Below are 19786 nucleotides of genomic sequence, written 5' to 3'. Positions count from 1 at the left end.
GCTGCTGGAATTTAGTGTGTAAAATGATAGTGACATTCTTTGTGTTAAATATTCTTGGTAGAATTAGGAAACTTTGGTTTTGTCTCTGCTGTGATAGAAAACTGTCAGGAAAGGGGACAAAATGCTCTGCCTTGGAGCTCAGACCTCCATTCTGAAGTCATTCTGAGCAGGGAGAAGCTCCCTAATGATTCCTTTCCTTCCTTGCAGGATGGTTGACATGGGAACACCGAAGCCTTTTCGCAAGTGAGTGTGCTTAGAAATGTTTGAACTTGAGTGAGTTTGTTTGGATTTCAGATGGTTATGAAGCAGAATGCAGCAGTGCTCTTTGTTCTGAGGCAGCACCGTTGTCTGCATGGTCTCTTTTCTTTAAGAACACACGAAATCAGACACTGCAGCCATTTGTAGGGCAGGTGGAGTGAATCAGATGCAAAAATACCCCTTTGATCTGTGAGTGGAGTGGAATGATTGCTGTATGCACTGATTTGAATGGATGGCAGTTGGGTTAGGGAGTAGAGAAATCCCTATTTTCCTTTTCAACCTGTGTTGCTGTTGGTTCTGTACCTGCAGATAGACTGAGGCAAGAAACTGTAACCTGCTCTTTTCACTGCCTTGCTAACTGACTGCAAATGATTTGATCTTTGTCATTAAAAGGAGGGTTATGAAAACACTGTCAGAACAGTCAATCTGGAAAGGGCAAAATTAGAGAATGTGCCCAGAGGTTCAGGCATCAAACAGCCCCCAGCTGGCAGGGACAGTGTGTTCATAAAGCTGATTGATGTACTCAGCTTTTCTCTGAAATGGGAATTAATTCTTTTTTTCTCCTCCCATCAGGATGGACAGTGTTGGCTTTGCAGATGTGCAGAGTGAGGATGAGCTCTATGACTTCGACATGGACACGGACCCTCCCAACTGGCAGCAGCTCGTGAGCAGGGAGGTGCTGATGGGGCTCAAACCCTACGAAATCAAACGTCAGGAAGTGATAAATGGTGAGATGGGGCTTCTGTCCTACCTGGCCAAGCTCAGAGCTGAAAAACCTTCCCCTGGAGCTTTGAGGTTCTTAAAAATTTACAATTAGGGTATTTTTTTTTTGGTGAAATGATGGCTGGAGAATTGTAGAACTTTTGGTTCTGTGAAACTCATACTTGTTACTCGGAAATAACCTGAGGTGAGATTGATCCAGTGAGAAATGACCTGAGGTGAGATTGATCCAGTCTTTAGAGGAGAAATAAACAATATCAAGTGGTTATTAAATATTAAGGCGCTGAAAAGCCAGGTTTTTAATATGTTCTATTAAAGACAACAAGAAAAGCTTGGTTTTTTGGCAAGCAGGCGATGGAAATGCTGCTCCAAACTTCAACAGAAGCCCCTGCATGGATTTGTGAGCTCAGAGCTGTTTGTTTGGGGTAAACAATGGAATTTTCCAAACATGGAATTACAGCAGGGCCTGGGATATGGACCAGGGAGGGAGATGCTGCTGGGGGCCCTGCTCTGAGCTGCCCTGTGACACATCCTGCTCTCCCCGTGTCCCCAGAGCTGTTCTACACGGAGCGAGCCCACGTGCGCACGCTGAAGGTCCTGCACAACGTCTTCTACCAGAGGGTCACCAGGGAGGGCATCCTCAGCTCCAGTGACAAGAGGAAAATCTTCTCCAACCTCGAGGACATCCTTGGGCTGCACGGTAGGAGCAGCTGGACGCTGCAATTTGGGCTTCCAGTGGCTGAAAAATTGAAGCAAAGGGACCCTGGAATATGAGGCAGCTTCACCCAGTGCTTGAGATAGAGCAGAATTCTTCAGGATTTTTTCAACACTGCCCTGGGCTTGATTTTGTTCACACTTGTTCCACCTCTGATTCACAAAGATATTTTGATAAGGAATCATGTGTCCAGTGTTCCTTATCTGTGTTGATTCATGCTTGATAAAAGAGCAATGAGCTTTATGAGCCAGGGTTTGAGCTGGTACAACTGCTCCTGAGGAGAGCAGAAAACAGATTTATAAAGATTGATGTCTTTTTGTTTCTGAAGGGTGGTGGAACATGAGGCAGCTTCACCCAATATTTGAGATGGAGCAGAATTCTTCAGGAATTCTTCAACACTGCCCTGGGCTTGATTTTGTTCACACTTACTCCATTTCTGATTCACAAAGATATTTTGATAAGGAATCATGTGTCCAGTGTTCCTTATCTGTGTTGATTCATGCTTGATAACAGAGCAGTGAGCTTTATGAGCCAGGGTTTGAGCTGGTACAACTGCTCCTGAGGAGAGCAGAAAACAGATTTATAAAGATTGATGTCTTTTTGTTTCTGAAGGGTGGTGGAACATGAGGCAGCTTCACCCAATATTTGAGATGGAGCAGAATTCTTTAGGACACTTTGCTGGGCTTGCTTTTGCTCTCACTTTTTCCATTTCTGATTCACAAAGATATTTTGATAAAGGAATTGTGTGTCCAGTGTTCCTTTTCCTTATCTGTGTTGATTCATGCTTGATAACAGAGCAGTGAGCTTTATGGGCCAGGGTTTGAGATGGTACAACTGCTCCTGAGGAGAGCAGAAAACAGATCTATAAAGATTGATGTCTGTTGGTGAAGGGTGGCCCTTCCTCGTTGTTTAGGGACAGGACTGCTCACAGTAGGAATTTCAGCCGCTGAATCATCAGTTGTGTGGTTTTCTGGCTTCCTAATTATTCCTGTTGATAGAAAAATGATATTGAGCCTCAGAAAAGATGAGTTTGGAATGGTTCTTAAGGGTCCTTTGAAGCCAGGTGAGACACAAGTGCTGAGGAGTTACATCACATTTCATTAGATATCCTAAATTTATTAAGTTGCAGGATGCTGTTTATTAGCTAATTAAAATTATTTCAAATCTGATCTCCTAGAACAGCTTTTATGTTAAATGCTGGAAATTAAGCCAACATTTTGACCACTATTAATAAAATTTACCTTTTTTTTCCCTTGTTTTTAAGTTGCACTGAACGATCAGATGAAATCTGTCCGAAAACGGAACGAGACTTCTGTCATTGGCCAAATTGGGGAAGATTTGCTTTCCTGGGTAAAATTCTTTTAATATTTCTTATATTTGAAAAAGTTATGTCATGGAATGACCAACAGAGCCAGAGGTTGGAGGAGGTAATTCCCAGCAATGGGAACTGAAGGGGCTGTGAGTCCTGGAGCCAAAACAGAGCTGGAGGATGAGGGGGGAAGGAAAGCAGGAGGAGCTCAGAGGATTTTCATCTGACTGGAATAGGAGTCATTTAAGGCACAAGAATAATATCCTAAAGATGTGTGGGTAGAACAGAAAGGTACTTTGGGTACATAAAGGTGAGAGTGGGATTTTGAGAAATGTAGTGGCACGATTTATTTCGGTAACAGTGAAGTGTGAGCCTGGTGTTGCCTGCGGTGCAGTTTAAAAAAATCAGAAATATACTGATTTCTAATCTTAGAATGTATAAATTTGGAGTTTGTAGTGCTGCTGCAGGCTTCACTTTTGAGATCTTTATGGAGTGATTTGACTGCCCCAGTCCTGGAAGTGTTCAAGGATGTCCTGGCCCATGATGGGGATGAGCTTTAAAAACCCTTTGAACCCAGACCAGGCTGGGATTCTGTGATGTGGGAGGGCTGGATTCAGGAGAACTGAAGAGTTTGGGAAGACAAACCCTTAAACCAGGGCAGAAATGCCTCCTCATTTTTGTCAATAATTCCTTTGTTCCCTGGTGACCCTAGTCCCGTGTGGCTCTGCCTGCTGAGGGTGCCTCGTGCCGAGCTCCAGCCTGTCTAAACTTGGCTTTTTTGGCTTTCTGGCACAGTTTAGTGGAGCAGCAGAGGAGAAGCTGAAACTTGCCACTGCCACCTTCTGCAGCAACCAGCCCTTCGCTCTGGAGGTCATCAAGTCCCGCCAGAAGAAGGACTCGCGCTTCCAGACCTTCGTGCAGGTGGGTTTGCCTCAGGGCTTGGAGTTTCTCACCAGGCTTTGAGTTTTCTTCTCCAAGCTTTGAGTTTTTCACCCCCAGGGTTTGAGTTTTTCACCATCAGGTTTTGAGTTTTTCTCCACCAGGCCTTGAGTTTTTCACCAAACTCTGAGTGTAAGTTCTCAGTTTCTCCACCAGGCTTTTGAGTTTTTCTCCACCAGGCTTTTGAGTTTCCTCCACCAGGCCTTGAGTTTTTCACCAAACTTTGAGTTTTTTCAACCTAAGCTCTCAGTTTCTCCACTGGGTTTTTGACTTTTCTCCACCAAGCTTTGAGTTGCCTCCATCAGCCTTTGAATTTTCTCCAGCAGGCTTTGAGTTTTCTCCTCCAGCCTTTGTGTTTTTCACCAGGCTTTTGAGTTTTCTCTACCAGGTTTTGAGTTTTTCATCAAGCTTTTGTGGTTTCCACCAGGCTTTGAGTTTTTCACCAAAATCTGAGTTTTTTCCCCTAAGCTCTGAGTTCTCTCCACCAGGCTTTTGAGTTTTCTCCGCCAGGCTTGGAGTAACCTCAGCACAGCCCAATGAATCCTCCTAGATAAAATTCTGATAATTAATTGCATTAATTAATGGCGTCATGCCTAACAATGCCTTCATCTGAGGACCACGTCCAGCACTGTATTTATCTCTCCTGGTGGTTTCTGCAGGGAGGAGCCCTCAGTTCTGGGCAGCACGGATGGAATGCAGGGCAGCACCGTGTCCCAGGCAGGAGATGCCATCTCCCCTGAGATTCCTGCTGCCCCAGGATCCCAAATCCCATTGGGCAGAGTGCCAGGAGCAGGAGGCAGATGCTGCACAGCTGCTCTGCCTGCCAGGGGTGGGATTTGGGTCCGTGTGGCATTTGCAGAACATTATCTCCATTAGCACAGCCTGGGAGGAGCTCTGGGAGTACAGGGCAGATTATCTTGACAAATATCCCGAGTTTTGCTGCGCTGTGAAAGCCCAAAGTGATGTGTTCCCTGGGAGCTGCTGACTGAGATGGATTGGGGATGGGCCCATGCCCATGGGGAGTAATGAGGGGAGGAAGGCACTGCTGCTGTGATGAGCTTTTCCTCTGGGTAATTGCAGATGGAGAGGGGATGCGTTGTCTGAGTGATAGATCTTGGCATCTCTTGTCTTGTATTTAATTACTGGAAAGTGAAGTAATAGATGTTTAAGTGATGAATAGATGTTGTGCATTCAGGTAATTATGGCCTTAATAAAAATGACAAATGCAGATATTGTGCTGTTGGAATTTAGGATGCCGAGAGCAATCCCCTGTGCCGGCGGCTGCAGCTCAAGGATATCATCCCCACAGAGATGCAGAGGTTGACAAAATACCCCCTTCTGCTGGATAACATTGCTAAATACACAGGTAAAGCTTTGCCACTGGGGTTTGGGCACCTGTGATGGTGTTCACAGGGGTCTGAGGATGAGGGAAGAGATGAGGATCTGACTCCATGTTTCAGAAGGCTTGATTTATTATTTTATGATATATATTAATTAAAACTATACTAAAAGAATAGAAGAAAAAGTTTCATCAGAAGGCTGGCTAAGAATAGAAAAAGAGAGAATGATAACAAAGGTTTGTGGCTCGGCTCTCTGTCCGAGCCCGCTGACTGTGATTGGCCATTAATTAGAAGCAACCACATAAGACCAATCACAGATGCACCTGTTGCATTCCACAGCAGCAGATAACCATTGTTTGCATTTTGTTCCTGAGGCTTCTCAGCTTCTTAGGAGGAAAAATCCTAAGGAAAGGATTTTTCATAAAAGATGTCTGTGACAGACACCCATCTCAGCAGGTTTTTTAGGTAAATCTGTTAAATAACACTTTAATTTTATGTGTCTCTGTTTGCATTGCGACCTCACTGCTGCTGTCTGCACAGGAGGTGTAAAAATAATAATAAAAATAAAAAACCAGTGTTGGTTCCTCCTAAGGAAAATAAAAAGGACATTCAGTGTGAAATAAGTGACTCTATCAAAGCTCTAAAGCAGCACAGAACGTCCCCATGCTCTTGCAGAGGGTGGGGTTTAATTAGGATCTGTTACACTGAAAGATACTTCCAGCACAACAGGTAAAAATGTGATAAATAACAGCACAAAATGCCTTCCCAGCTTTACTATCTGATACCTGCTGCAGGGTAATTTCATTACTCATAAAAATAGACTGCAGCTACAAGTTCCCTCTAATCCTAATTAGGAGAGCATGTGATACTCCATTATCTTTGATGTACTGGGTGATGTTCCTGTTAAGTGAATTCTCAGCGTGCCTGCTGCTGCTGCTGGGGAGAATTGATGGGTTCACCTGTGCCTGCACTCTTAGTGAGGATTTTATAAGGATTTTATAAGGATTTTAGGTCTCTCCGATTATTGTGAGTAGTTGTCACAAGGCCCCAAAAAAGGGAGAGGAACAATTGCAGTGTGTGTAATGATGTGCAGGTCACAATCAATTCTCTCCTGACAAATCTCATTTTTATCATTATTGCAGTGCTTTTGTTGGTGACTCCTCTGTGAGTTTAACTCCTTTTTGTCCAGTTTGAGGACAAAATGCAGGCCTGGCTGGGAGCACTGTCCCGCTTTGTGTTGTTCTTGCAGAGCTGCCTGAGGAGAAGGAGAAAGTCAAGAAAGCAGCAGATCACTGTCGCCAGATCCTCAACCACGTGAACCAGGCGGTCAAAGAGTCAGAGAACAAACAGGTGAGGGGCCAGGGTGAGCACCCAGGGCTGGGCACAGCAGGGCAGCTGCACTCTGGGCAGTTCTCCTGCTCCCAGTGACATTTCCTTGCATTTCCTGCACTCCATTCTGGGCAGTTTTGCTGCTCCCAGTGACATTTCCTTGCATTTCCTGCACTCTGGGCAGTTCTGCTGCTCCAAGTGATATTTCCTTGCATTTCCTGCATTCTTTCCAGTTTTGCTGCTCCAAGTGACATTTCCTTGCATTTCCTGCACTCCATTCTGGGCAGTTCTACTGCTCCAAGTGACATTTCCTTGCATTTCCTGCACTCTGGGCATTTTTTGCTGCTCCAAGTGACATTTCCTTGCATTTCCTGCACTCTGAGCAGTTCTGCTTCTCCCAGTGACATTTCCTTGCATTTCCTGCACTCTGGGCATTTTTTGGTGCTCCCAGTGACATTTCCTTGCATTTCCTGCACTCTGGGTATTTCTGCTGCTCCAAGTGACAATTTCTTGCATTTCCTGCACTCTGGGCATTTTTTGGTGCACCAAGTGACAATTTCTTGCATTTCCTGCACTCCACCCTGGGCAGTTCTGACATTTCCTTGCATTTCCTGCAGCACCTGGAGGATTATCAGCGGAGACTCGACCTCTCCTACTTGAAGCAGTCCGAGGATCCCATGATGGATGAGTTCAGGGTGAGTGGGAGCATTAAATCCAGTTTGAATGGAGTTTGCGTTCACTTTGTGCTTCTCCTGGTGCACACTCGAGTGCTCTTTGGAGATAAATATTTCTGTTTGAAAATGAAAACAATTTAGTCTCAGAAATGTGAGTTTTGCCACCTTCCTGAAGATTGCTGTGGCTCTAACAGCTCAGTTCTGCACATCATGGTGCTGATGGAGCTTGTCAGCTCTGTGCAACAAACCTTTATGGCCTGCAAGCTCAAGCACTGTATCCCAGAAGAGATATCTGATGGATAATGAGATTATTGTGGGTATTTATCTCATGTGAGTGCATCTCTTAGTGGTGCTGTTGGAGCTGGGGAGGCCTTGGAGAGCCCTGAGGTGTAACAGTGGAAATGGCTTTAAAAGGAGAGCTTGTACAAAAATGTCTGAGTTCCACACAGCCAAATAAAACCTGAAGTCCAGTATTAAAAATATTATTTTCCATGTCTCCTGTAAATCTTTGCAGTTTTGTTGGAAGCTGGTCACCTGCTGGTTTATTCCCCATCTCCCTCAAAGTCAGTATGAATTAAAAAAACCCCAACTTTTCTATAAAACTGTGTCATGTATCCTTCCCCAAATAAACCTGCAAGCATTGAGCAAGGGAAGGAAGAACTTTTGGCAGCTCCAAAATCTCGCTGTCATTGATTGCAGACTCTGAGACTTGGAAGGGATGAATTGTGAAAATTGTCACTTCTGCTTGCCTGCAGATCTAAATGTCACAGGCACTGAAGTGCCTGAAGAATCCATTGACATTACAAAGCCTGTCAGATCAGGGGGATGATTTGTAAATAATTTGTAGGCACACTTGACTTGCAAATCGAGTGCTGCAGCATTAATCAGTTGTAATGCTGGAGCTGAGTGTGGGGGATTGGAAAAACTCCTCCTAGGAAACAGGTGACATCCCAATGCCCCAGGAGCTTGACTTGGTGGCAGAATTCCCCACTCTGTGGCACTTGGCGTGTGGAAAAGAGCAGAGGAAGAGGAAAAGTGATAAACAGCATCTCTGACAGGATTTTGTGTTCCCTGCTCTGTGTTTCTGGGTTTAGCTGCTTAGCTCCAAACTGGAGTCCTTCTGGCATTCCTGTGTTTTATCATGACTTGCTTCCATGGAAATTTTAATTTTATTTTCTTTCCTCTGGTGACAGAACCTGGATCTAACAAAGAGAAAAATGCTCCATGAAGGGCCCTTGACCTGGAAGGTGAATCGTGACAAAACCATCGGTGAGTCTGGGCCATCCCCCATCCCCTGGCTCTGCCTGAGTTTGCTGGGAAGGAGAGCAGGGAAAAGCTCTGCTGCAGCTCCCAATTACGCTTCTTGTGCCACCTCTAATAATGCCTGTGTGCTCCTCTGAGCTGATTAAATTATTCTTGTCAATTGTGAAAAGTGCTGGAGTATCATTAGGGCCGTGCAGGGACACAGCAGTCAGTCATGAGCTGATCCAGCTCCATCTGTAGCTTTCTGCTGGAGTTTTCACCAGGAAGATTTGCAAGCTTTGCCTGGAATGGCACAGCACTGATTGCTGCCTCTGCATGAGTAATCAGAAATGCAGCTTTCTGCTTTCATCTTTTAACTCATTCTGGGCTTTTTTTTTTCTCTTTTTTTTTTTGCATTCTGGGCAGATCTGTACACTCTGCTGCTGGAGGACATCCTGGTGCTGCTGCAGAAACAAGATGACAAACTGGTGCTGAAGTGCCACAGCAAGATCCTGGCATCCACAGCTGACAGCAAGCACACCTTCAGCCCCATCATCAAACTCAACACTGTGCTGGTTCGCCAGGTGGCCACAGGTCAGTGCAGCCCACTGAGGAAGCAAAAAGAGAAGCCAAAAATAAAGATTAGCTCAGTTGAGGAAGATGATTTTGTGTAGATTCGCAGAGCAGAACATGGAAAACTGCGTAGGCTTAATTCTTGGTTGTCCAACATCGTGCTTAGTATGGATGAGCTGTTTAACTTCTTTGCATCAGTAATAGGCATTTGCTTGAGTTTTAAATAGACTTCTAAATGAAAGTACTCTGATTGTGTTAGAGGAAAAGCACTTTGGAAATTATTAGGAGGAAAAAGAGGAGAAATGGAGCTTTTTCAAAATGGGTTTTTTCCCTTTGAGGGCACATTTTGATAGGACAAGGTCAGTGTTTTTGTATTAGTGTTGGAAAGTTATCTCAAGGACTTTTTCCTTGCTTTGGGCTGGGGTTATGTAGGAATTTTGGGGAAGTGAGAAGTGAATTTGTGAATTTTTGGGAAGTTTCAGTTCCCTTTTCTGTGTTGGTGCAGATAACAAAGCTTTCTTTGTCATCTCCATGTCGGCGACGGGGGCTCACATCTACGAGCTGGTGGCACAGACTGTCTCAGAGAAGAATGTGTAAGTTCTGGGCAAATTCCAGCTGCTGCTGGCTTTGTTGTACCTCAGAGACCTTTTACCCCATGAATTCCCTGAGTTCCTTCTCTAAATTCAGCTGGAGTCTTGTGGTCTCTGTAAGTTGTAGGTCTTGTGGTCTCTGTAAGCATCTGCGGATAGTCCCTCCCAGCTGGCTCACTCCAGACTGTCCTGACCTCCAAAATGTTTTTATTTACCCTTAAAATTCTGGTTTTTTGGGCCTGACTGCCAGATCAGCCACAGAAATAATCCTGCATCTTCATGCAGCACCAGAGATCTTGGCAGATTTACATTCTGGCATCACAAACACCCCAGTGCAGGAATTGGATTCCATGGCTGAAAGCTTCATTGGGAGAAACTTTTTTCTCCTAAAGAATACCCAGGCACAGATGTGTTTATGGGATACATGCCTGTTGTTGCATCTGTACCCTTCAGTGATGTGTGAAATAATGCTTTTTCATGTATTTATATATCAATTAACTCCTTGATCTGACAAGTGATAAGGTCCTGTCTATCATTTCTGTCTGCTGAAGAGCATCCAGGTGAGCTGAGCTTTCACCTGTGGTGATTTCAGGCTGTTCCTGAGGGGACTGAGTGTAACAGAACTTAAAAAAAAAAAAAAAAGACATTTCTTTTTGGTAAAAAAAAAGCAATGATAATATCAGCTGGGTTTAAGAGGATTAAATAGAGAAATGCTCATTCTGCCTCACTTGCTGCATGGTTTTATTTGCTGTTTCTGCTGCAGCTGGCAGGACCTTATAGCTCAGATGGCAGGAACTGTGAAGATGGGGAGCAGCAGGAGAGTGATCCCACTGCCTCAGTCAGGCCCTGGCGAGTAAGTCAAAGCTGCAGGAGGAAGAAAAGCTGATTTTTCCTTCTCCAGCACACCTTTTCCTGTTTAAAAACTGCCCTGCAAAGCATGGATTGTGCTGCAGATGAGGCTGACTGAGAGGATGTGTTTGTGCTTCCCTCCCTGCAGAGAGGAGCGTGAGGAAGAGGAGCAGCAGAAGCTCAAGGAGCAGCATGACATTCCTGCCAGCAGCCTGCAGAGCCCAGGTAAAGCAGGAATTCAGGGAAAAGGAACAGGAGATTTGCTCCAGGGAGTGCTGATGTGCTCAGCCATAGTCCTGGGGGATTGGGGATCCTGGGGCAGCTTTGAGATTGTTCTGGAAAGGGATGATTTCTTTATAAGTCATTCAGAGAAGTGATGCTGAACCTCTTGGAAATGCATCTTTTACTATTCCCATCTGATTTATAAACCCTGGCAAGAACTGGCCTTGTAGCTGAAGAATCTTAGTGTTTCCAGAGTGGAATTTTCTGCAGTTTTACCATTGTTGTTTCACCTGAATTTTTGTTTTCTGTCCTCCAGATAAAGATCTGGGCCTGGAGTCTCCCTTGATACTGAACCCTCAGTCCTCCTCGCCCATCATGTCCGAGAAGGCCAAGGTGGAGGGGCTGCTGGGGGCTGAGGGGCAGTTTGAGAAGGGGCAGCAGGCAGAGCTGGCACTCAAGGACTCCTCTGGCTGCAGCTCAGCCTCGGTGCCAGAGGGGCAGTGGGCACGGGATGCCCTGAGGAACTGTGAGTACCCCCCTGCACCTGCAATTTCCATCCATTTTCCATCCCCCTGGGCTGGGTTTCACACAAAAGGGATGTGGCAGCCAGGAGTTGTGGATTCATGCACTCTCCCTTCCCTGGGATTCAGGCATCTCCTGGTTTTTCTGGGGTTTTCTGTATCAAACGAGGCTGATCATGGATTTCTACCATCCATGGAGTGCTCTGATGGCAAAATTATATTGCAGAACTCAGTGCACAGTGCCATTGCTGGTCAGCAGTTTTTAAAGGCAAGGCACTCAGCCCTGGCCTTATTCCTGCAGCACTGGAGCAGAACTGGAGAGCTTGCTTGTGTTGCAGAATGCAATTTTCCTTTTTATTTTCTGTAAAATTCTGCAAATTGTTCAGCTCACTTATATCCAAAGCCCAGGCTCAGATTTCCTGAGTTTAATTTGGTTTAATTAGATCAACACTTGTGTGTGTTGAGAAGTTTTCCTGATGGACAAATCATTGTTTGAGATTCTTTTTAAGGTTTTTTATAATTTCTTCTGCTCTCCTTTCAGAGGAGGAATGCAGGGCTCTGCAACCTGCTGGATCAGCTCTGGCAGTGCAACTCCTAAATATAACTCCCTAAAATTTCAATGAATTCATTAATGCACAGATCTGTCCTTGGCAACTCTGGAAGGGACACAAAGTCCCTCAGCTGTACTTGGAGGGAAGAGTCTGTGCAATATTTGCTTTTACCAAAATGCAGAACTCTCTCATCCTTGGCCCCAATTGCCTTTTCCATCCCTCTGTCCAAGCAATGACAGTTCTCAGAGTTATCTCAGAGCTTTAATTCCATTGATTCTCCTTCTCAGAGGATTTAAAGTTCTTTTCCAGTTCTGAATATTGCCCAGATATTCTTGGTACTTGTTTTAAGAGACCAGAACTAAAATAATCTCAGTCTGGGGGTGTGTAAGGACAATTTTAGTGACCCTTCAGCATCTCCTGAGTGCTGAGAGTTAAAAGAGCAGCTCTCCAACATTGTGACAAGAGCCTGAGCTGAGTGACAGCTCTGCTGTGTGACATCACAGCTTTTTTTGGGTGTTGCAGGAGCATTTTGTGGTGAGGAGGAACAATCTGGGGCTCTTGACAGCAGCACGTTTTTGTTTGGAACAATATGTCCCTATTATGAAGTGTTTGCTTGGGATAATTTGGGAGCTAAAGGAATGTGGGTTGAAGTTCAACCAGGCATAAATTTGCATTGAATTTTAGGGAAAAAATGTTTCTTAGATTTTTTTCCTTTTTTTTTTTTTTTTTTTTTGCTGTCATTTCAAACCTGAGTGGAATATTCCCAATTTCCTTGAGGTGGGGATCCCCTACTCTAACCACAGCTCTGAGCTCCTGTGCAGGGTGAAACTCAGGATCATTTTTGGAAACAATTTCCTTGGTTTTCTCCAAGGAGATGCAACTTGTCCTGACATGTTGTAAGGTAAAACAGGACAGTGAGGCCTTCAATACATTTATTTTTATCCCTGTTTTTCCTACCCCGAGCAAGGAGTCAGATCTCTGTCAGAGAGTGACCTTTGTGTCTGCTTTAATCCCTTCTGTGCTCTGTGAGCTTTGCCTGTGTTTGTCAAGTGCCATTAGTGCAGGAGCAGGATTTCCAGATATTATGATAAAAACAGAGATTTTGGGCAGGCAGGAAGGGAGGTGATGAGCTCACAGAATATCCTGAGCTGGAGAGGAGCCAGAAGGATCATTGAGTCCAGCTGCTGTCCATTTAATTATGTTTTTTTTTTTAATATACAGTGTAAAAACCATCCCTGATCTCTGAACCTGTTCAGAACCCGCTGAGTCTGACAGCACCACTGATCTGTGGAGTGTTCACAAATGGTTTTTCTCAGGAGATAGATGGGCTGTGGGACTTCTTTTCTCAGGAGATGGGCTCTGGGATATCCCCACTAAAAATCTGCTCAAACCCCCTGAGCCCTGAAGCTTTTTGGGGACGGTTGAACCAAACCCCTTTGTTTTTGCAGGAAATTATTTGGTTTTACTCAGGAGATGGGCTATGAGACATCCCCACTTCTGTCTCTTAAAACCTGCTCAAACCCCCCTTCTTAGATTTTTTCCCCTTTGTTTTTTTGCTGTCATTTCAAACCTGAGCGGAATATTCGCAATTTCCTTGAGGTGCAAATCCCCTGCTATAACCACAGCTCTGAGCTCCTGTGCAGGGTCAAAATTCGAGTTATTTGGTCACTTTGAGCCCAAAGCGGGAATCCTCTGCTGGAACCACAGCTCTGAGCTCCTTTGTAGGGTCAAAATTTGAGTTATTTGGTCACTTTGAACCCAAAGTGGAAATCCTCTGCAGTAACCACAGCTCTGAGCTCCTTTGTAGGGTCAAAATTTGAGTTATTTGGTCACTTTGAGCCCAAAGTGGGAATCTCCTGCTCTAACCACAGCTCCGAGTTCCTGTGCAAGGTCTAAATTGAGTTATTTGGGCAATTTGAGCCCAAAGTAGGAATCCCCTGCTATAACCACAGCTCTGAGCTCCTTTGTAGGGTCAAAATTTGAGTTATTTTGGTCACTTTGAGCCCAAATCCTGTCCCTCCCACCTGACCCTTGCCTGTCCTTGCAGTGGGGCTGCTGAAGCAGCTCTTGGTGCAGCAGCTGGGCCTGGCTGAGAAGGGCACCCTGGAGGACAGACAGCGCCTGCCCAGGTTCAGGAACGTGTCCCAGGAAGCCCAGACAGAGAGTGGCGCCGAGCAGCAGCAAACTCCGAACCCTGAGAGCAGATCCCAGCAGGCTGCAGAGGACAGAGCCCTGGGCAGAACTGGGGAGGAGGAGAGGCACGGCGCCCGGACTGCAGCGCGGTGCCCGGCCTCGGGGGATGCCCTGCAGCTGCTGGGCACCGAGCCCCCTGCCAGGGCCGCCCTGCCCATGGACAGCACGAACCTGGAGGGCTCCAGCTCGGAGCTGGAGGGGCTGGGGGCTGACGAGAGCGGGGAGCATTTCTTCGATGCTCGGGAGGCTCACAGCGACGAGAACCCCGGTGAGGGCGGCGAGCTGCTGGGCAGGAAGGAGGAGGAGGAGGACGAGGAAGAGGAGGAGGAGGAGGAGGTGCAAATTCGGATCTCAGGTGAGCCTGGGGCACTCCTGCAGGGGGTGAGTGTGACAAGTGATCACAGGGGTCTGAGGATGAGGGAAGAGACGAGGATCTGACTCCATGTTTCAGAAGGCTTGATTTATTACTTTATCATATATATTACATTAAAACTATACTAAAAGAATAGAAGAAAAGGTTTCATCAGAAGGCTGGCTAAGAATAGAATAGGAAGGAATGATAACAAAAGTTTGTGGCTCAGCTCTCTGTCTGAGCCAGCTGACTGTGATTGGCCATTAATTAGAAACAACCACATGAGACCAATCCCAGATGCACCTGTTGCATTCCACAGCAGCAGATAACCATTGTTTGCATTTTGTTCCTGAGGCCTCCCAGCTTCTCAGGAGAAAAAATCCTAAGGAGAACATTTTTCCTGAAAAGATGTCTGTGACAGGTGATGGCCTGGCCAGGTCTGTTTAACTTCACTGTTTGTTTGTCTGGGGTGGGACATCAGCTCCCAGCTCTCACCAAGTCGTTTTAGCCCTGTGCAAACAGCACCTGGTTCATTCTTCATGGAGAAACTGAAGGGCTGGGGGACACAGGATGCACCCTGTGACAACTGGAATTGCCAAGCCCTCGACTGTGGCTGGCCTGGACCACTTCATCTCTCTACTCCCTAAAGGTTTTCCCTGCAGTCAAAGCCCTTCTTAAAGCTCTTTTCCTGATCAAGCTTCAGGAAAGAAACACAGAGCTGGTTCATTCTTCATGTGCTACAGGAGAAGCTGACACAGTTGTCCCTGTGACAACTGGAATTGCCAGGCCCTGGATTTTGGGTAGCCTGGACAATTTCATCTCTCTACTCCCTAAAGGTTTTCCCTGCAATCAAAGCCCTTTTTAAGGCCCTTTTCCTAATCAAGCTTCAGGAAAGAAACCCACAACTTTCATTTTACACTGTAATAGCCTCCTGTAACCTTACCACACTCTGAACCTCTGAAAAGTTTATTATTTTATTATATTTATTGTTGTTGCTGCTCATGGACTATTTGACGGCTTCAAATTATTGACAGCTACAAATTATTTACAAATCCTGAGAACACCAAACTTAGTAGAGAAACTGAGGTTTGTCTCTGTGCATTTTCTAGTAGAAGCAGCTGCTATCAGGTGGATTCAGCACTAACAGCCCCACAGAAGTCTCTTTTCCATAAATATGCTCTTATTTAAAAATTGGATTATATCCATGTGGATAAGCCAATTTATGACTGCCCCAATGCTGCTTTCCAAATACATAGTGCAAATAATTTTTCTCCCCGAGACATTTTGAATTATTAAAACTGAGCCAACAACTTGAAGCATCTAATTTATTTGTCACCTCTTCCACTGTTTACTTTTTTAGCTGTATGGGGACATCAAAATGAGATGGATCTGTTTTTAGTCAATTCTGAGTCCCCTGTGCTGGCTTTGCCTGTGCTGTTATGGAGAAATTCATTAAATGGATTCCTGTGTCTGGGTGCAGGTTGTGAAAGCATTTTCTGTCTGTAATTATTTTTTAGTGTATCAACAGGCTCTGCTTTAAACCTCACCCATCTAAAAGCATGGGTGCAGGAATAGGATTTTCAGATATTATTATAAAAACAGAGATTTTGGGCAGGCAGGAAGGGAGGTGATGAGCTCACAGAATATCCTGAGCTGGAGAGGAGCCAGAAGGATCATTGAGTCCAGGTGCTGTCCATTTAATTATGGTTTTTTTAAAATATACAGTATAAAAACCATCCCTGATCTCTGAACCTGTTCAGAACCCGCTGAGTCTGACAGCACCACTGATCTTGGAGGGTTCACAAATGGGACTTCTTTTCTCAGGAGATGGGCTCTGGGACATCCCCACTAAAAATCTGCTCAAACCCTGAGGCCTGATGTTTCTTGGGGACAGTTGAATCAAACCCCTCTGTTTCTGCTGGAAATTATTTGGTTTTTCTCAGGAGATGGGCTGTGGGACAGCCTCACTTTTATCTTTTAAAATCTGCTCAAACCCTCCTGAGCCCTGAAGATTCTTGTGGGTATTTGAGTCAAACACCATTTATTTAAAATTATTTGAAATTATTTGGCTTTTCTCAGGAGAAAAATCAGATGTGGGACATCCCCATTTCTGTCTCTAAAAATCTATTCAAACCCCCTTGAGCCCTGAAGCTTCTTGGGGACAGTTGAATCAAACCCCTCTGTTTCTGCTGGAAATTATTTAGTTTTTCTCAGGAGATGGGCTGTGGGACTTCTTTTCTTAGGAGATGGGCTGTGGGACATCCCCACTAAAAATCTGCTCAAATCCCCCTGAGCCTTGAAGCTTTTTGGGGACGGTTGAATTGAAACCCATTGTCTTTCCAGGAAATAATTTGATTTTTCTCAGGAGATGGGTTCTGGGACATCCCTACTAAAAATCTGCTCAAACCCCCTGAGCCCTGATGCTTCTTGGGGACAGTTGAATCAAACCCCTCTGTTTCTGCTGGAAATTATTTGATTTTTCTCAGGAGATGGGCTGCAGGACTCCTTTTTTTAGGAGATGGGCTGTGGGACATCCCCACTAAAAATCTGCTCAAATCCCCCTGAGCCTTGAAGCTTTTTGGGGATGGTTGAATTGAAACCCATTGTCTTTGCAGGAAATTATTGGAGTTTTCTCAGGAGATGGGCTGTGGGACATCCCCATTTCTGTCTCTAAAAATCTGCTCAAACCCTCCTGAGCCCTGAAGCTTCTTGGGGATGGTTGAGTCAAACTCCATTGTCTCTGGAGAAAATGAATTGATTTTTCTTAGGAGATAGATGGGCTGTGGGACTTGTTTTTTTAGGAGATGGGTTGTGGGATATCCCCACTAAAAATCTGCTCAAACCCCCCTGAGCCTTGAAGCTTTTTGGGGACAGTTGAATCAAACCTCTTTGTCTTTGCTGGAAGTTATTTGACTTTTTTTAGGAGATGGGCTGTGGGACGTCCCCATTCTGCCTCTAAAGATCTCCTCAAGCCCCCTGAGCCCTGAAGCCCCAATCCCATTGTCCCCACAGGAAATTCTTTGAGTTTTCTCAGGAGATGGGCTTTGGGACTTCCCCATTCTGCCTCTAAAGATCTCCTCAAAGCCCCTGAAGGCCCAATGCCCGCTGTCCCCACAGGAAATTCTTTGAGTTTTCTCAGGAGATGGGCTTTGGGACTTCCCCATTCTGCCTCTAAAGATCTCCTCAAAGCCCCTGAAGGCCCAATGCCCGCTGTCCCCACAGGAAATTCTTTGAGTTTTCTCAGGAGATGGGCTTTGGGACTTCCCCATTCTGCCTCTAAAGATCTCCTCAAAGCCCCTGAAGGCCCAATGCCCGCTGTCCCCACAGGAAATTATTTGATCCTCGATGGATACGGAACGGTGCAGGAGAGCTCCACGGACGAGGAGGTGTCGGCCCTGGTGCTGCAGTGCACCTCGCACCGGCAGCCCGCGCTGGGCTGTCCCCAGCAGCAGCAGCCGCTGTCCCCCAGGGAGCCCCGGTGTGACAGGGACAGCTCGCCCTTGGCCGAGGAGCTGCGCTGGGCAGGCCTGCAGGAGCCCTGTCCCTTCCTGGGCAGCCCCCAGCTGCCCCTGCAGAGCCGCGTGCAGCTCATGCAGTACATCCACAACATCCAGGATGCCCTGGAGAAGCTCAAGGTGCGTGGCTTTTGTGATTTTTATTGGTATTTCAGAATTATTATTATTATTATTATTATTATTACTATTACTATTACTATTTTTACTATTATTACTATTATTACTATTATTACTATTACTATTACTATTACTTTTATTATCTAAATGTAAATTGTTTTTCTTATTGTTATTTTTAATTAATAATATTAATAATAATATTATATAATAATATTATTTATAATTATATTGTAACAATTATTATATTATTATATATAGTATTATTATGTAATTATATATAATATAATGTAATATAATGTAATATAATGTAATGTAATGTAATATAATATAATATGATATAATATAATATAATATAATATAATATAATATATAAATTATATAATATAATTAATAATATATAATAATATGTAATAATATAATATAGAATTATAATATATATAATTATAATGTAACGATTATTATAATATTATATAATTATATATATAATATATAATAGTATAATTATATATATTATATATATTATTACATAATATAGTATTATTATCATCTAAAGGTGCATTGCTTTTCTTATTTCTATTATATTTATATTTATATTTAGAAATTTATTTTTATTATTATTATTATTATTACTATTTGCTCGTGGTGTCAAATGAAGATTCTGAGTTGCACCGAGGATATCAAACCAATATTGAGGCTTTCAGGCTCTCTATATTCCAAATTGTTTTCCAGCTCTATTCCAATATATTCCAAATTATTTTCCGGATATATTCCAATATATTCCAAATTATTTTTGCATGGGACAGGGATTCTCTTTATAGAATAACTACAGAAAGTTTATTTTGTGAAACACTCAGCAGCCAGCCTTGAATTTCACTGAAATCAGAATATTGCATGCAAATGAAGCTGCTGCTGAAGGAGTTGAGGGGGCTCACTCCAGTTGGGTGTTTGCAGTGGTGAAAATTCTCTTTTCCTGTTTGAAACCCTCTTCGTGTGCCTGGTAAATAGAGATCCACGTTACAAATCTGTGAAAAATATCATAATACACTATTATTAAATATCATTTATTATTATTGTCAGTAGTAGTAGTAGCATTAGTATTAAATATCATATAATCTCTATCAAATAGATAGAAAATCTCAACCGTTGAGTTTTGGGGCTGTTGCTGTTTTGCAGGAGGTGGAGGAGGATTACAGCGTTCTGCGGCGCCAGGGGCTGGCTGGCTCAGCCTCCTCAGGAGAGCACTCAGGTGGGACCCCAAAGTCACCCCCAGAGCACAAAATCCACAGTTTGGGCTACCCAAAAACAGAGGCCAGGCAGAATTTAGGGAATAAAAAGCAGTTGAGGAGGTGCAGGAGGTGGAGGAGGATTACAGCGTTCTGCGGTGCCGGGGGCTGGCTGGCTCAGCCTCCTCAGGACAGCACTCAGGTGGGACCCCAAAATTTTGATTTAAAATCCCGCCGTTTCAAAGTGGATATTCTGACTTAAAATTCCAGCGTTCAAGTGAGATATTCTGATTTAAAATTCCAGTGTTTCAAAGTGGATATTCCCAGAGCACAAAATCCACTGCTTGGGCCACCCAAAAACAGAGGCCAGGCAGGATTAAAAGAATAAAAACCAGTTCTGTTCATTGAAGGGCCTTCTGGGACATTTAGGGCAGACAAAACCCACCCAAAAATGGACTCGCTGGTTTCACACTATTATTTTGGTGATTTTAGAAGGTTTAACAAGATAATAATGAAAAACTCATGAGTGATCCTCAGAGTCCAACACAACCTGA

General features: G+C 44.3%; 1 protein-coding gene across 4 annotated transcripts in view; it reads left to right on the top strand.

The window, feature by feature from the left end:
• The window catches only part of ARHGEF12 (Rho guanine nucleotide exchange factor 12), a 92602-nt gene that overhangs the window by 67453 nt on the left and 5363 nt on the right, over nucleotides 1–19786 (top strand). For all 4 annotated transcript variants that reach the window (XR_009419966.1, XM_059488479.1, XM_059488478.1 and 1 more), the window contains 17 exons: nucleotides 208–243; nucleotides 832–986; nucleotides 1532–1678; nucleotides 2958–3043; nucleotides 3798–3923; nucleotides 5193–5307; nucleotides 6531–6631; nucleotides 7228–7305; nucleotides 8478–8553; nucleotides 8953–9120; nucleotides 9605–9692; nucleotides 10453–10542; nucleotides 10687–10763; nucleotides 11077–11286; nucleotides 13880–14380; nucleotides 17705–18012; nucleotides 19183–19255. Coding sequence is in view for 3 of the 4 variants with exons in the window: in XM_059488479.1 (XP_059344462.1) it covers nucleotides 208–243; nucleotides 832–986; nucleotides 1532–1678; nucleotides 2958–3043; nucleotides 3798–3923; nucleotides 5193–5307; nucleotides 6531–6631; nucleotides 7228–7305; nucleotides 8478–8553; nucleotides 8953–9120; nucleotides 9605–9692; nucleotides 10453–10542; nucleotides 10687–10763; nucleotides 11077–11286; nucleotides 13880–14380; nucleotides 17705–18012; nucleotides 19183–19255 (2435 nt within the window). In the remaining variant the exon portion in view is untranslated. The remainder of the gene's footprint in view (nucleotides 1–207; nucleotides 244–831; nucleotides 987–1531; nucleotides 1679–2957; nucleotides 3044–3797; nucleotides 3924–5192; nucleotides 5308–6530; nucleotides 6632–7227; nucleotides 7306–8477; nucleotides 8554–8952; nucleotides 9121–9604; nucleotides 9693–10452; nucleotides 10543–10686; nucleotides 10764–11076; nucleotides 11287–13879; nucleotides 14381–17704; nucleotides 18013–19182; nucleotides 19256–19786) is intronic.

This window comes from Ammospiza nelsoni, chromosome 24 (genome assembly GCF_027579445.1).
Source record: "Ammospiza nelsoni isolate bAmmNel1 chromosome 24, bAmmNel1.pri, whole genome shotgun sequence".
NCBI lineage: Eukaryota > Metazoa > Chordata > Aves > Passeriformes > Passerellidae > Ammospiza > Ammospiza nelsoni.
The sequence above is the reverse complement of the archived record's forward strand: the minus strand, read 5'-3'. Positions and strand labels throughout refer to the sequence as shown.